Genomic DNA, 15,220 nt, shown 5'->3' on the forward strand with positions numbered 1-15,220 from the left:
TTTCGAGAGCAGATTGCTCGGTGTCCAATTACTAAGCTGCACGGTAAAGAGTTGAGAATCTCGACAGAGGCCGAAAGCGTTTACACGCCATTTGTTTGAGAGGTCTTCGAGGAGAGCGGTCGCTGGAAGATTTTTGCATTCTGTGCCCTCCTGTGCAGCTTTGTCGTCGTCCTCGAACTATTTCCACGTTATTCTCTCTCTCTCGAGGATTCTTTCACCGTTCGAAAAGAAACAATTCTATCCTGGTAACATTTTTCAAAACATTCCTGGACCGTACGTACCTCTTCGTATTTAACTTGAATTTTTAGGCGAGAAATTATTGTAAACTATGGAGTTTATAATATTGGTTGGACTCTTCGTTGATTATTTACAGATGTAAACGATCTCTCGGGTCGAAAAGGACCCTCTGATGACGTAGGGTTCAAACGGGAGAAATTATTGTAAACTATCGAGTTTATAATATTGGTTCGACTCTTCGTTGATTATTTACAGATGTAAACGATTTCTTGGGTCGAAAAGGACCCTCTGATGACGTAGGGTTCAAACGCGAGAAATTATTGTAAACTGTCGAGTTTATAATATTAGTTGGACTCTTTGTTGATTATTTACAGATGTAAACGATCTCTCGGGTCGAAAAGGACCCTCTGATGACGTAGGGTTCAAACGCGAGAAATTATTGTAAACTGTCGAGTTTATAATATTAGTTGGACTCTTCGTTGATTATTTACAGATGTAAACGATCTCTCGGGTCGAAAAGGACCCTCTGATGACGTAGGGTTGAAACAAGAGAACGAAACGAAATTATTTTTCGAACGTTTTCTATCGCTATTGCAATATCAATATAAGAGTATTTTACAGATTAGAAATATTTAAAAGGAAATTAGAAATATTGAATAATTCTACAATCTGTACGATTGCATATTTAATAGAAAAAATAGTAATGGTCGAGAGACGATATCGCAACCAGGTGAACGAACAACGGGAATTATCCGAAACGCATTTGCATGGAAACTTTCAATAATTACTTTCGATTCCCCTAACTGCGTTAATGGTTCCAATTCTCGATACAATACTTTCGAAACACTCAACTGAAAGAAAATCCGTACGAAAAAATGTATTTTAAAAAAATTTCTAAATGACATCCTCCTAAGTGTACCAACTAGGAAAAATTTCATTTGAACTGGATTGGAAATTATAGCCACGAGAAAGAACGATTTATCAGGTCAATACATTCAATAATTACTTTCAATTTCCCTAACTTGGCGTTAATGTTTCCAATTCTTGATATTTTTTATAATGCATAAATGTTTACACACACTAAAAAAATCGTGTTTCATTCTCACCAAAAGAAAACGAAATGACTTTCCGAACAACCCAATACAATACCTTCGAAACACTCAACCGAAAGAGGAACCATACTAAAGAATATATTTTTAAAAAATTTCCAAATTACATCTCCCTGAGTGTACCCACTAGGAAAGATTTCATTCGAAGCGAAAATTCGAGCCGCGTGAAAGAACGATTTATCAGTGCAAAATGCAATCAACAAAGAGACCGTGATTATTGCGGAAAACCGTAATAAAGCAACCGGTTTCACTGACGATGCCATCGAGCCACGGTACGTACCACGGTATTAAATAAAGGGCGAAGGGGTCGTAAACGGTAATGCTTGTTTCCTCGTTCGGTTGTAGTCAGGTACATGCGCGTACTGCAACGCAATAAAAGTAGCTGAATTTTCTAGCCGAGTGTTTTCCAGAGTGGCAGCCAACGCGTCGTCAAAAATACCGTCCTCGGTTTTTATTACACGTGCGTTCTCCCGGTTGGCCATTTACAACGGCTGGAAAGGGGGGACAGGATCGTTTGGATTAAGGAAAACTCGATTATAGCGTAACGGATTAACTTCGCCTGACTTCGAAAACGGTTTAAATTAGTTAACGACCATTTTCGGCCAACGCGTGAAAAATCCACTTTTCGTTTACCTCTGGCCTCCTCGTATACAGATTACAGTAATTTCCAATACCCTAGTTTTTTTCTCCCCTTTCTTTTACAATAGACGGTTCTCGCGTTTGCGAGTTTCACTTCGTATTTAAAAAAGAAAAAAAGAAAGAAAGAATTATTAACATTGCATTCGGTGTTTTTTCGCGAGAAGTGCTCGATGAATCTAGATGAATCTTTCATGGACAAACCTTTCGATACCAATTTTGTATTCAAAGGGTCGATGATTCTCTGCTCGGATTCTCGTTTTATTTGTGTTCTCTGGTTCATATTTTGCGAATTCTGAGGAAAATATTAGGCGAATTGTCCGACGCACAACGTTGAAGAACGTTGAACGATGAAGTTTAACCATAACTAAAGTGCTCAATGCTGGATGTTCAGGTTTCGAGGAATGATGTTCACTTCCTTTGGATGCAGCTTTGAAAAATCATCGGGTTCTTCGAGCCTGAAGAAATTATCCCATAGTATTTTTACTATGCTTCGAAATGCAGTCACGTTGTTGAAATATTTTGCAAACAACCCAATACAATACTTTCGAAACACTCAACTGAACGAAAGGGTAAGTCGAGTCTTCTCATAGCGCTCCTCTCGCGAAAAAGCACCGAATACAAAGATTAATAATTCTTCTTTTTTTTTTTAAATACGAAGTGAAACTCGCAAACGCTTGTTACCCTTAAGTTACCTACGAGCAATATTATTGCAAATAGGAGGTGACACTCTTAATCAGTTCAATATATCTGAATAGTCTGGAAAAGTTAAATACTATCAAAGCCTAAAAATTACTGTCACTGTATTTAAACGCACGCGAAAAGATCTAAGTATATTTATAACATCGATCCATGTGAACTATCGTTTCTCGAGTTTGTACTATCGATCGCGTATACCTTCACTATGATCACGCTGACGACTTTCATTCGCGAGTTCTGCGTTCTTCTCCGAAAGCAACATATTAAACAAACAAAAAAGAATGCACTCACGAGCTAATGAAAGATTCTTACGAACTTTAATCAGACGTCTACTTCAAAGTAACACTTTTCAAACATCTGCGATGCAATCCGTTCGAGAGAATTAAATTGCATCGTTATTTTTGAAAATTACACCGATGAAAGGTCACGTCGATGACCGGGAAACGCCCAACTATTTTGGCGAAATGGAAACGTTGGATCCAGGCGGCCAGGTTGAGAACCAGCCTTTTTCAAAACATCGGGATGTTGGTCAGCATGTCATATGGTCAATAGCCAGTGGCCGCGTGGGTGGATGCAGGGTGCAGATGCTGGATGGCCAACCCTTCCGTAATAATGTTCAAAGAAGGGGGCTGTGCTCGGGACCCTTTCCGCATTGTGACATCCCGATATACCGGGGCACAATACGCCTGTGTCCTCCTCGTCTCGCGAGGACCACGCACGGTCCAGCTAACGGTGAACTCACGGTGGTTTGGGGGGGAGAGGGGGGACCGCCACCTCGTCCCAAATGTGTGTCAAAAGGCCGCAATTTGCGGGCCGCTAGATCCGAAAAGCGTGACCTCGCAAAACCCTTCTCGTTCATCGATCGAATACACGATGGCATCGCGAAATTTTCAACGTCCCTGCCACGAACAAACACAGTGTAACAGCGGTGATCCGAGTATACGCGAAGAAGAGGTACAGTTTAGGACGTTAGTTTATCGTTGAGTTCGCTCGCGACATTGTTTAAAATAATTGCGAAGTTTCTTCGAAAACTTCGACACTGTACGCTTGTATCTTCGCGAGAGGATTGCCATTGGATCGGCGAGCTTCTCCCGATGAAAATGAGTCCAAACACGACCATGTTCGGACCACTTTCACGCGCGCTGATATTCGATTGGTTAAAAAAAAAAAGGAAGAAAGTTCAATTTTGAGAATTTCGAAATGCTCGGAATATGGTCGTGTTTGGGCTCATTTTCATCGGGAGGAGCTCGCCGATTCATCGACGATGTTCTCATTGAGATACAATGGCGTGTATGGTTTAATAAATTTACTTTCGTTGGCGAGTGAAATTCGATTCTTGTAGGCGTCGCTCGTTGCTCTTCTTTGGATCGCCGGTCGCTCGAACCGAAGAAACATAAACAGTGTTGGGTAGGGGAGGGGAGAGAGTTAATTCTTTAATATTTGGGCACTAGCACAAAAACAGTCACGGAGTATAGTACTTTATGTCTATATTATGAAATTACCCTCGATTATATTTCAATCCTCCAATTACACGATTAGGTTACGGTCTTGACAACATGTGGTAAATCGTATTTCCCGCGAACGCATTTTATTTTCACCATAGGTGTATCTTGCAATCTTCCCACCCTGACAAGCACTACATTATGCTCTTGAAGATTGTGACCGATTCCTGTAATATGAAACGATGTGAACGACGATGAACGAACAACGATATTGGCTGTATCTGGAAGTTTCGGTTCAACCATTAGACGATTACGCATTTTTCATTTATCTACATGATAAATAAGTCACGAGCTGAGTATCTGTTTGGCAAATATTACCATTAATGTATTTATTTGTTGGACGATGAATTGGTCGATATTATTTATTGTAGAATTAATATTCCACACGCGTCGGAATAAAAATTAATATTAAACATTAATTTAATAATAAATTTTGTATTCATTTATTAATTTTTATTTAATTTTTGCAACACTGACAATTTATCTCACGGACTAGATAATCTTTTATCAAATGTTGTTTTCACACCTACAATCGTATCACTTTTATTTCAAGAATGAATAAAAATACTATCAAATTTTACCCCGAAAATAAAATTCATAATTTTACAGGCTCGAGTCGGTATACAGAGTTTTAAATACACGAGAAGCAGCTTTAAATCGTTAAATCTCAATTAAATTGTAATAACTTAGGAACACGTTAACCCACAGTATAGGATTAAAGCGATTAAGAGACGAGGATCGCCTAAAATGGCAACTACTAATTCGATTAAATCAATGAGTTATTAACGAAATAATAAGCTCCCGATGGACTCCATCGCGTAATCGTCTAAGTGTCAATATTATCACTCGCTGTAGAAAGTACGTCGACGCGATATAAACGTGTATTTCGAATAAACAAAAATGTCAAAAAAAACGTAGTATTTAATAGTGAGATCACTGAACGATCTTACTTGCTTGTAAACGTATCTAGTTCCCACGGCGAGTGTAATTTAACTATTATATTTAACTACATTACTAATTATTCCTCTTCTGGTATACTCACCGGGTACGTAGGCAGTCATTTCCTTGCCATTCGAGAGTCGCACGATAACGCACTTTCGGTTCGCGGAATTTGGTTTCTTTGGTTTTTTGATCACCGTCCTGATGACCACACCTTTTGCGAATGGTTTTCCATCCAATGGATTTTTCTTCTTTTTGTAAGTTTTATAGGGCCTCCCGAGCCTGTGCATCCTCAACAACGATGATCCCAGTCGTATCTGTTCGAAGCCTGGTGCAACGAAACGATTCACAATAACAAATGAGGGTAAACATTGTCAATAATCGAGAAACCGTTACGAAATTCCTCGTTTCGAGAACCCTTGATCGCGTTTCGATTAATAAATAAACAATTCTTTTTCAGTGTGAACAGCTGAATGAATTTAAACGAAATTTTATATTCGACTATTATGTTCTCGTTCAAAGAATTCGATTCGATTTCGAACGAAATTGGTAGAAACTCTAGTTTCTTTTATATGTACTTACTGCTTGTAAATATTTCGAAAAATTTGTTTCGATAAATCTTGAAGAGAATTTCATTTTACGTATACAGATTACATAAACCTTTCTCAGGTCAAACTTGGTAAAGAGAGAATTATCTAAAATATTATTCTGTGCGCACTTGACCCACAGTTTCTTTAAATAAAAGTCTTTGATAAACTTTTTTCCGTTAAATTGAATAAAAGAAAAAATACACGATATTTTATTCGGGTTGACCCACATTTTCTTCAAATAAAAGTGTTCGATAAACTTTTTTCCGTTAAGTTGAATAAAAGAAAAAATACACGAAATTTTATTCGACTTAACCCACATTTTCTTCAAATAAATGTATTCGATAAACATTATTCAGAATACTTCCAAAATTACGCGAAATTTTATTCGGCTTGACCCACATTTTCTTCAAATAAAACTGTTCGATAAACTTTTTTCCGTTAAGTTGACCAAAAGAAAAAATTACACGAAATCTTATTCGGCTTGACCCACATTTTCTTCAAATAAAACAGTTTAATAAACTTTTTTCCATTAAATCGAATAAAAGAAAAAATCACACGAAATGATATTCGGTGCGTACTTGACCTACATTTTCCCCAACTAAAATCACAACAAAGTGTCAATTCGTTGAATCACCATGGTTATGGTATCGTCCAGGCCCACATATACATCACCGAAGTCGTCAATATCGTTTTCATCGAGCAAAGATTATGCGAAGCCCACGCGACAAAGGGTCTCGAAACTCGTCGAGGAGCCAGATAGAGACGTGGAGTGTCCTCTGGGATCAACGTGTCCTAGTCAAAGGCATTGTGACCGGGGCCCTAGGAAAACGGGGGGGCCCACTGAGTGGTAACGGTACCGGGAAACTGAAAACTCTTTCGCAAATAATCTTACGAGCCTAAGAAAAGAGGGTCTCCAACGACGGAATATCAAATATGACGGACGCCTGACATCTGCAAGCCGCTAGGCGAAAGCAGTCCTTTCCCGCTCGAGCGTGTATAAGCTTATTAAGCAACATTGTTGCGAGGCTAGGTCCACCCTTGCACGAAACGTTCACGACCCGTGAGATCGTAAAGCCTGGAAGTGAACAGCAACGTGCGCCGGTTCGCAAAACTGCGAAAGAGTTTATCTCGTTTCGCGGAACCGTTTCTTCTTTTTCCACCACTTTTGGGAAACAGTTGAAATCAACAATCTAGAAAACAACCTAAAAAATCTCGTCTCGCGTCGTTCGAAAGTACCAGAGTCGGGAAACGATATTCCCGAATCGATTGTCAATAACTGTACGGACGATTTCGGCAATTTTTTCATTCTCAATGTAAAATATTTATTCGTTAAACGGTCAAATATAATTCTGGGGAGATTAATGACCAATATCGAATCGTTTCACCTTTGTATTTAAGTAAATTTTCTTCAGAGAATATGATAGGTTTTGTCGTTCGGTGGGACTTATTGAACGGTACTGTTCAATGTAGTACTGTTCGATAAGTCTTATCGTACTGTTCAATGTAGTACTGTTCGATAAGTCTTATCATATTGTTCAATGTAGTACTGTTCAATAACAGTACTGTTCAATAAGTCTCATCGTACTGTTCAATGTAGTACTGTTCAATAAGTCTCATCGTACTGTTCAGTGTAGTACTGTTCAATAAGTCTCATCGTACTGTTCAATGTAGTACTGTTCAATAAGTCTCATCGTACTGTTCAATGTAGTACTGTTCGATAAGTCTTATCATACTATTCAATGTAGTACTGTTCAATAACAGTACTGTTCAATAAGTCTCATCGTACTGTTCAATGTAGTACTGTTCGATAAGTCTTATCATACTATTCAATGTAGTACTGTTCAATAACAGTACTGTTCAATAAGTCTCATCGTACTGTTCAATGTAGTACTGTTCGATAAGTCTCATCTTACTGTTCAATGTAGTACTGTTCAATAAGTTTCATCGTACTGTTCAATGTAGTACTGTTCAATAAGTTTCATCGTACGACAAAACTTATTGAGCAATCTAGTACTGTACTGTACTTTTATGAGCAATTTATACTGTACTATACTATACTTTTATGAGCAATTTATACTGTACTATACTGAGCAACCTAGTACTATACTTTTATCGAACAACAAAACTTATTGAGCAATCTAGTACTATACTGTACTTTTATGAGCAATTTATACTGTGCTATACTGAGCAACCTAGTACTATACTTATATCGAACAATAAAACTTATTGAGCAACCTAGTACTATACTTTTATCGAACAACAAAATTTATTGAGCGATCTAGTACTATACTTTTATCGAACGATGAAACTTATTGAGCAACCTAATACTATACTTTTATCGAACAACAAAACTTATTGAGTAACCTAATGCTATACTGTACTTTTATGAGCAATTTATACTGTACTATACTGAGCAACCTACTATACTTTTATCGCACAACAAAACTTATCGAACAATCTAGTACTATACTTTTATCGAACAACAAAACTTACTGAGCAACCTAGTACTATACTATACTTTTACGAGCAATTTATACTGTACTATAGTGAGCAACCTAGTACTATACTTTTATCGAACAATAAAACTTATCGAGCAACCTAGTACTATACTTTTATCGAACAACAAAGCTTATTGAACAACCTACTACTATACTATACTTTTACGAGCAATTTATACTGTACTATACTGATAAACCTACTGTGCTTTTATCGAACAACAAAACTTATCGAACACCCTAGTACGCGCGAGAAATATTGATCATCCACCGAGTGGTCATTTTGGTGTAATTTTGTTCTCACCAAATTGAAATCAATTTACCGATGCTATCGATACGATGTTTCCTTCGACTATTTCGGGGCTGGTTCATATATATATTTTAACGAGAAATTCAATTGGCCCTAAGTGGTCCGAAATCATCGTACAGAATCGATGATCCACGGTGATGAATAAGATTTCGTGGCCCGAGACGAACGTGTCCACGCCGAGACGCCAGTTCGAGCGTAACGTCGAGGATGACAGGACAATTTCGTGATATCCTCTCGGGTTAGTGGAGTCCACGATTTCGGCAGTCTCTTCGCAGAGACTGTACCATTGTTGTTCATTTCGAGATCTGGCTGACCACCGTCCGCCAATACGACAGATGTCCAAGCCTGGCACCGCTAATCCGACCTAACTCGGACTTAACTAAGGCAAGAGACCAGCAGAACCTATTATGCACGGAAGGCAACCCCTTTTCCCGAAGATCAATGCGCAAGATTACATTGCGAAAATTTTCGACGTCGTGGTTACGCCTTTGTCGCGGCCACGCAGCCAAGATCCAGTACAGGTAAAATCTATGGATTATTTTCGGGTTACGACCCGTTCTACCTCGAAAATATTGTAAATTTTACGTAATTAAAAACTGGTTACTAGCGCCGTGGCTGGAACATCGAAGACATGACGATGGAGAGGTTTTTTTGGTATGATCTTTGCTTCGAAGTGTTACTAATTTTATATAATTAGAAGCTAGAGAAAAAGGTTGATAGAAGAAGTTAGAAGACGAGGAAAGGAAACGTGCTGGTAAAAATGATTAGTTGTTGTCTGGTCGATTCGAGAAAGCTTTCGATTTTAAATATATTTATTTGAACATTTTTGGAGAATCTTTTCTTTCTTAGTAATAGGTAAAGAAGGTTTAAAGTCGTTTAGAATAAGTATATATATAGTAATTGAATATGAGTTGGTGAATAATAAAGTTTCTAAGGGGAAATTTGAGATTACTTTGGAATTATTTAAATGTAAACGAGAAATGGAATATCGTATAATTTTGGTTAACGAATGAAAAAATGGGAGTTGGAAACTTTTCGATGAGTATATTCAGGGTGAATAGATCGCTCGAATCGACTGCGCAAGAATTAATTTTCTCGTTTGGCGAACAATTAATTTCAATTTTTATGAACGACTTTGGTTTCTTTCTTGTTTGGGAGTTATCACGAGTTGTGGAATTGTTCGAAAGATCTTTAACATAGATAAAAGCTTCTAAATAAGTCGTTGAGATTATAACGGAACAATACTTGGATTTGGAAATTAATTCATGGAAATATAAAAGAAAAAAAAATGAAAATCCAACGAATTCTGGTCATGGTGTGAGAAACGGGACAATTCGAGTAATGGATATAAAAATTCCCTAAATAGGTTGTTTAAAACGTAATAGTACAATTCTTAGATTTGGAGATTAATTCATGGAAATACAAAAGAAAAAAAAATGAAAATTCAACGAATTTTCGTCATGGTGTAAGAAACGGGAAAATTCAAGCGACGGATACAAAAATTCCCTAAATAGGTTGTTTAAAACGTAATAGAACAATTATTACATTTGGAAATTAATTCATGGAAATATAAAAGAAAAAAAAATGAAAATCCAACGAATTTTCGTCATAGTGTAAGAAACGAGAAAATTCAAGCAACAGACATAAAAATTCTCTAAACAGATTGTTGAAACCATAACAAAACAATTATTACATTTGCAAATTAATTCATGAAAATATAAAAGAAAAGAAAAATTAAACTTCAACGAATTCTCGTCATGGTGTGAGAAACGGGAAAATTCGAGTAACGGATACAAAAATTTCCTAAATAGATTGTTGAAAACATAATAGAACAATACTTAAATTTGAAAATTCTTCCAAAATTAATTTATGGAAATATAAAAGAAAAAAAAAAATGAAAATCGAACAAATTTTCGTCACGGTGTGAGAAACGGGACAATTCGAGTAACGGACATGAAAATTCCCTAAATAGGTTGTTGAAACCATAATAGAACAATTATTACATTTGGAAATTAATTCATGTAAATATAAAAGAAAAAAAAATGAAACTTCAACGAATACTCGTCATAGTGTGAGAAACGGGAAAATTCGAGTAACGGTCTTACAGCAGCCTGTACCCATCACAGATCGCTTCTGACAACTGGTCAACCACAAATGGACATGTCACCCCCTTCGATTCCCACCGATTTTCGCTATTGGCCACGAAAAACCTAGCTCTCGCCCCATTCGTGTCCTTTCTTGCGGAGTAGCCGGATTCCTTTTTGCATTTCGAGATCTCTTTTCGTGGGGATCAAAGAGGTAGAGACTGCGTGCGCTTTTGCGAGCCACGCGCATTTTCGCGAGGAAGAATGCTGAAAAGCCGTAGTCCCTTTTTAGGTCGACCACCCCTTTCCCGCATTTACTCCGACAGAGATACGGATCTGTCCAAAAGGCTTACGGAAACTCGAGATGTTGTTCGAATTTCCGTGGCATTGTCCGGCCTTGTTACACTTATGGGAAACGCAAACAAGGTCGTGGAAATTTCGCACGATTTCACGTAAATGGGTCAACCGTGAGTCGTGGCTTACTTAAAGAAAAGTGCTTCTCTTTTTTCTAAATTTTACCCAACATTTTCAACTTGTTACATTTCAATCATTTTTGGAAACATTTTTGTCTCGTTTTGATTATTCAACGAATGGTTCGCATTGTCCACGAATCAAGATTTTGAATCTTCTTTTATTCTATAGCACGGTACAGTAGAATCTCTATTATTCAATGTTTATCCAGTTGCAATGATATAATAGAGCGATTTAATTACAGGAAACATCTAAGAAAGCTAAATTAAAGAAAGTAGTTACGCTAAATTAACCTTAATAGAGGAAGTATATGAACCGATACATTAAAGAAATTACAAACATAAAATTATATACTAAGTTATATATAATAGAATTTTCCTTTACCAGTAATTTAAGGACAGTTTGTTTCTCATTGGTCTCTTATAATCGAATTTCTACTGTGCGTGCCTAATTCCATTTCTAAATTTATGTAAATAAATTACATTTTAGTATACTTTAAACAATAAAGATGTTTAATATGAAACTAAGACAAGAGCTTAAATTTTATTTCTGTATTACCTTGTAATATGTTCCCTACACAAGACCTAGCAGGGTTCAATAGACTTCCTGTTGGGAAAACCAAGAGCTCTTACTTTTCAAGCAACTTATTTCATTCGATATATTGCACGGTGTTAAATTTGATAAATAAAAAAAACCTTGCGTACCAGGATTTGCACATAGTCTCGTTAAGTGGGGCCTGGTGCCTATAACAAACAAATGCAATATATTAAATGCTTAATGAAAAATAAAATTTATACGAAAGTAAATAAAGATATGAATGACAATCAAATATTGCCTGACATAATCATTATTTATAAAATAAAATATATTACTCCATCTACAGAGAGGTTAGATTCTAGGTTAGACCATAAAGTGTAAAATTAACACCATAACGTTATAACAATTATACCTTCAATAGAATTTCCTAGGAAAGATCTAGTAATGTTCGCTATACTTTTAACCAAAGTATTCATGATTGACGCCAGTTATTTTTCAATAATTAATCATATTCTAATAACACAACTATAAATTTTCACTGCTTATCTAGCGAGAAACTGCTGAACTGCGTGGCGTTATTAAAAGAGAAGTCGGTAAAGTACATTTCTACATTATCTGTACAACTCAGGTACGAACCATCAATTATGTAAAAAGGAGATCAATAATTTGATTGTTCCTCCAAATTGATAATACTAATAGTTCAATCTTCTTCGGATAATTAATCGTCGAGGAAAAGATGAAATTACTATCAAAGTAAACCTTTTATTTCATTTCAAGGAAACCCACGGTTATTTAAGAAGAGGTCGAAACAACCGATTACGACTTAACGCCATTTTATCACCTAACTTTTTCCTCGACTCGTGAATCAGTTCAACTTACAATTACGTTCCTCTTAATAATTAATCGATACAGTAGTAGGGGGAAGGAAGAATCGAACCACTAGTTAAAAAGTATTAAAATTTATTTCACACGTGAGACATCAGTATAAAAACTCATTTAGCCGGTAAATATATGTTAGGAAAGTGTAGTACTGTTGAATAAAGCTCTGTGTCGTATCAATGCACGCCAGCATCGATCAATACTGTTCGTTTTCACCATAGGCTTCTGCCACCAGAAAGTCCGCCACCGTATCCTCCAGAAAGTCCTCCAGAAAGTCCGCCAAGGTGTCCTCCAGATAGTCCGCCAAGGTGTCCTCCAGAAAGTCCACTGCCTAATCCTCCAGAAAGTCCACTAGAGAGTCCACCACCGTGAAGTCCACCACCCAATCCTCCGGAAATTCTCAGCCCGTGTCCACCGGAAAGACCACCTAAACCACCCCCTCCAAGACTGAGGGATGAACTTGACAATCCACCGCCGAGTCCTCGAATAAAAAATAATATTTCATTAAGTGAGGTGAAAATAATATTCCATTATGTGAAGTGAAAATAATATTTCATTAGGTGAAATAAAAATAATATTTCACTAGGTAAAATAATAAATAATATTCCGTTAGGTGAAGTAAAAATAGTATTCTATTAGGTGAAGTAAAAATAATATTTTATTAGGTGAAGTAAAAATAATATTTCACTAGGTAAAATAGTAAATAATATTCGATTAATTGAAGTAAAAATAATATTCCATTAGGTGAAATAAAAATAATATTTCATTAGGTAAAATAATGAATAATATTCGATTAGGCGAAGTAAAAATAATATTCCATTAGGTGAAATAAAAATAATATTTCAATAGGTGAAATAAAAATAGTATTTCAACAGGTGAAATAAAAATAATATTTCACTAGGTTTGGAATTGTTATGAGTTAGGTCTAAACTGAAATCGGCCAATTTGTTATACGAAACTGGTCATCGATACCTAAAGATAACCACATATTGTATAACCTTCCGGTTACCCAGTTAGGTAGTTGCGTTCTGATCCAAAATCGAGGCACATACGAAATTGACATAATTATTAAATTGTTCGAAAAGTCATTTCGTTTTGTTTTTTTTTTGGTAAAAATGAAACACGATTTTTTTAGAGTGTATAAACATTTTATTAAATTATATGTTCTCCATTTTGGAAAACGAAATGACTTTCCGAACAACCCAATAGGGGTTACACGATGATACTCATTAGTACAAATGGAGGAAACTCGAGATGAGAAATATATTATTAATTCGATTAAATTCTTAAAGGATTTTCTATTACTGAAATTTAAATTCATTGGATGGTCATATTTAGGGAATATTCTTTGACATCAAATTTCCTTGTATTTTCGTAATTCGTCAACCCTTGTACAGGTTTGATTTTTCATTTCGATGAAAATGATTACAGATTCGAATAGACGACACAAAATAAGTGGTGTTAGAGTTAAATATTGGTAAAGTATGAAATATTGTTACCTCCGGAACCCAATCCAAGAGTGAGTCCTCTCTTCTCGATTCTTTTTTCATCCTGGCCGTAGATAGGGCACGCCAGGGCTACGATAGCGACAGCGATCTGTGGAAGAAAATACCAATTAAACACTTCACTCTTCCTTTCATTCGAACGCTCCTGTCTAATTGTTAACAATCCGGTAAGAAAACAATCTAAAATAAACAATCCCAATATGGAACCCGTGAGAGCGTAATTAATTATCCGAAAACAAATACTTTCGATCGAAGCCTTTGAAAACCTCACACCTTTCGAATCGAATAAACATACGAGATACAATGTGAATTTTTACCGAAAATTATCCAAAAAGAAAAAAAAAAAGAAAAATACAATTGATTTCTCTTTCGAAGCGATTCTCTTGATAAAAGAATGCTTAATTTATGTTTGTAAATTTATAAACGAGATCTCTCTTTTTGAAACTCGAACTATCGGGGTCACGATATTCGTTACACTCTTCGTTAATTGTTTACAAAATATAAACGAACGTATATCTCGTAATGCCGGAAAGGTGACGTAGGGTCGAAACGTTCGCGAGAAATTGTTTTTCGAATGTTTCCCATCACTGTCGCAATACCCATACAGAAGTACTTTACGTATCGTCGCGTTTGCGTATTGTCGAACCGAGTCGATCGAAAATCGAGGTACCGTGGTTTTCGCGAATCGGTTGCCACTTACGATGAATTTCATGTTGTAAATGCAGCGATGGGCAGTTCACAATTGTAACTGATGCAGTACCCAGAGAATACACCCCCTTTTATACCACCGGAGTGATTTCTTGCGCGGTGCCGCGCCGCACCGTTGTCGTCGTAGGCGCGCGCTCGCTTCGCCTTCGCTGTGTGTATGCGCGCGCACGCCTCGTCTCGCTGTGTGTATGCGCGCGCACGCCTCGCCTCGCTGTGTGTATGCGCGCGCACGCCGCGTCTCGCTGTGTGTATGCGCGCGCACTTGTACGTGTCGCGTTGCACGGAACGCGCGTGTACGCGTGTCGCAGAATTGCGCGCCGCCACGTGCTGCGGGTTCTACGCGCCTTTCTAAAAGCAATTCTACCTGCACCGCTCTTGTCGCGAAACTATTATTTTTCTTTTTTTTCACTCCTTTTTCTGGTTTCTTTGTTACGAGATCAGGCGAAGATATCGCGTACATTGGGGGGCGTAGAGTCGGTTTGAAAAAAATAGGTCAATTGTAAAGATCAACGATGGCGA

At 37.0% G+C, this 15,220-nt stretch overlaps 2 protein-coding genes across 3 annotated transcripts; both read right to left on the reverse strand.

The window, feature by feature from the left end:
• Nucleotides 1–4,151: 4,151 nt before the first annotated feature.
• Tko (30S ribosomal protein S12 technical knockout) lies at nucleotides 4,152–12,165 on the reverse strand. Of its 2 annotated transcripts, XM_076318206.1 has the most exons (5): nucleotides 12,022–12,165; nucleotides 11,777–11,815; nucleotides 11,631–11,678; nucleotides 5,226–5,450; nucleotides 4,152–4,350 (listed from the first exon to the last, which is right to left on the reverse strand). In XM_076318206.1, exons 1-5 carry the CDS (start codon nucleotides 12,083–12,085, stop codon nucleotides 4,217–4,219), a joined length of 510 nt encoding a protein of 169 aa, XP_076174321.1. In that variant the 5' UTR covers nucleotides 12,086–12,165; the 3' UTR covers nucleotides 4,152–4,216. The 2 variants fall into 2 exon arrangements, with proteins under 2 accessions (XP_076174321.1, XP_076174331.1); XM_076318216.1 differs by lacking the exon at nucleotides 11,631–11,678.
• A 387-nt stretch (nucleotides 12,166–12,552) lies between these two features.
• LOC143149882 (uncharacterized) lies at nucleotides 12,553–14,807 on the reverse strand. Its single transcript, XM_076317664.1, has 3 exons — nucleotides 14,694–14,807; nucleotides 13,988–14,084; nucleotides 12,553–12,969 (listed from the first exon to the last, which is right to left on the reverse strand). Exons 1-3 carry the CDS (start codon nucleotides 14,703–14,705, stop codon nucleotides 12,701–12,703), a joined length of 378 nt encoding a protein of 125 aa, XP_076173779.1. The 5' UTR covers nucleotides 14,706–14,807; the 3' UTR covers nucleotides 12,553–12,700.
• Between the last annotated feature and the right edge of the window lie 413 nt (nucleotides 14,808–15,220).

Source organism: Ptiloglossa arizonensis, chromosome 1, assembly GCF_051014685.1.
Source record: "Ptiloglossa arizonensis isolate GNS036 chromosome 1, iyPtiAriz1_principal, whole genome shotgun sequence".
In the NCBI taxonomy this organism is placed as follows: domain Eukaryota; kingdom Metazoa; phylum Arthropoda; class Insecta; order Hymenoptera; family Colletidae; genus Ptiloglossa; species Ptiloglossa arizonensis.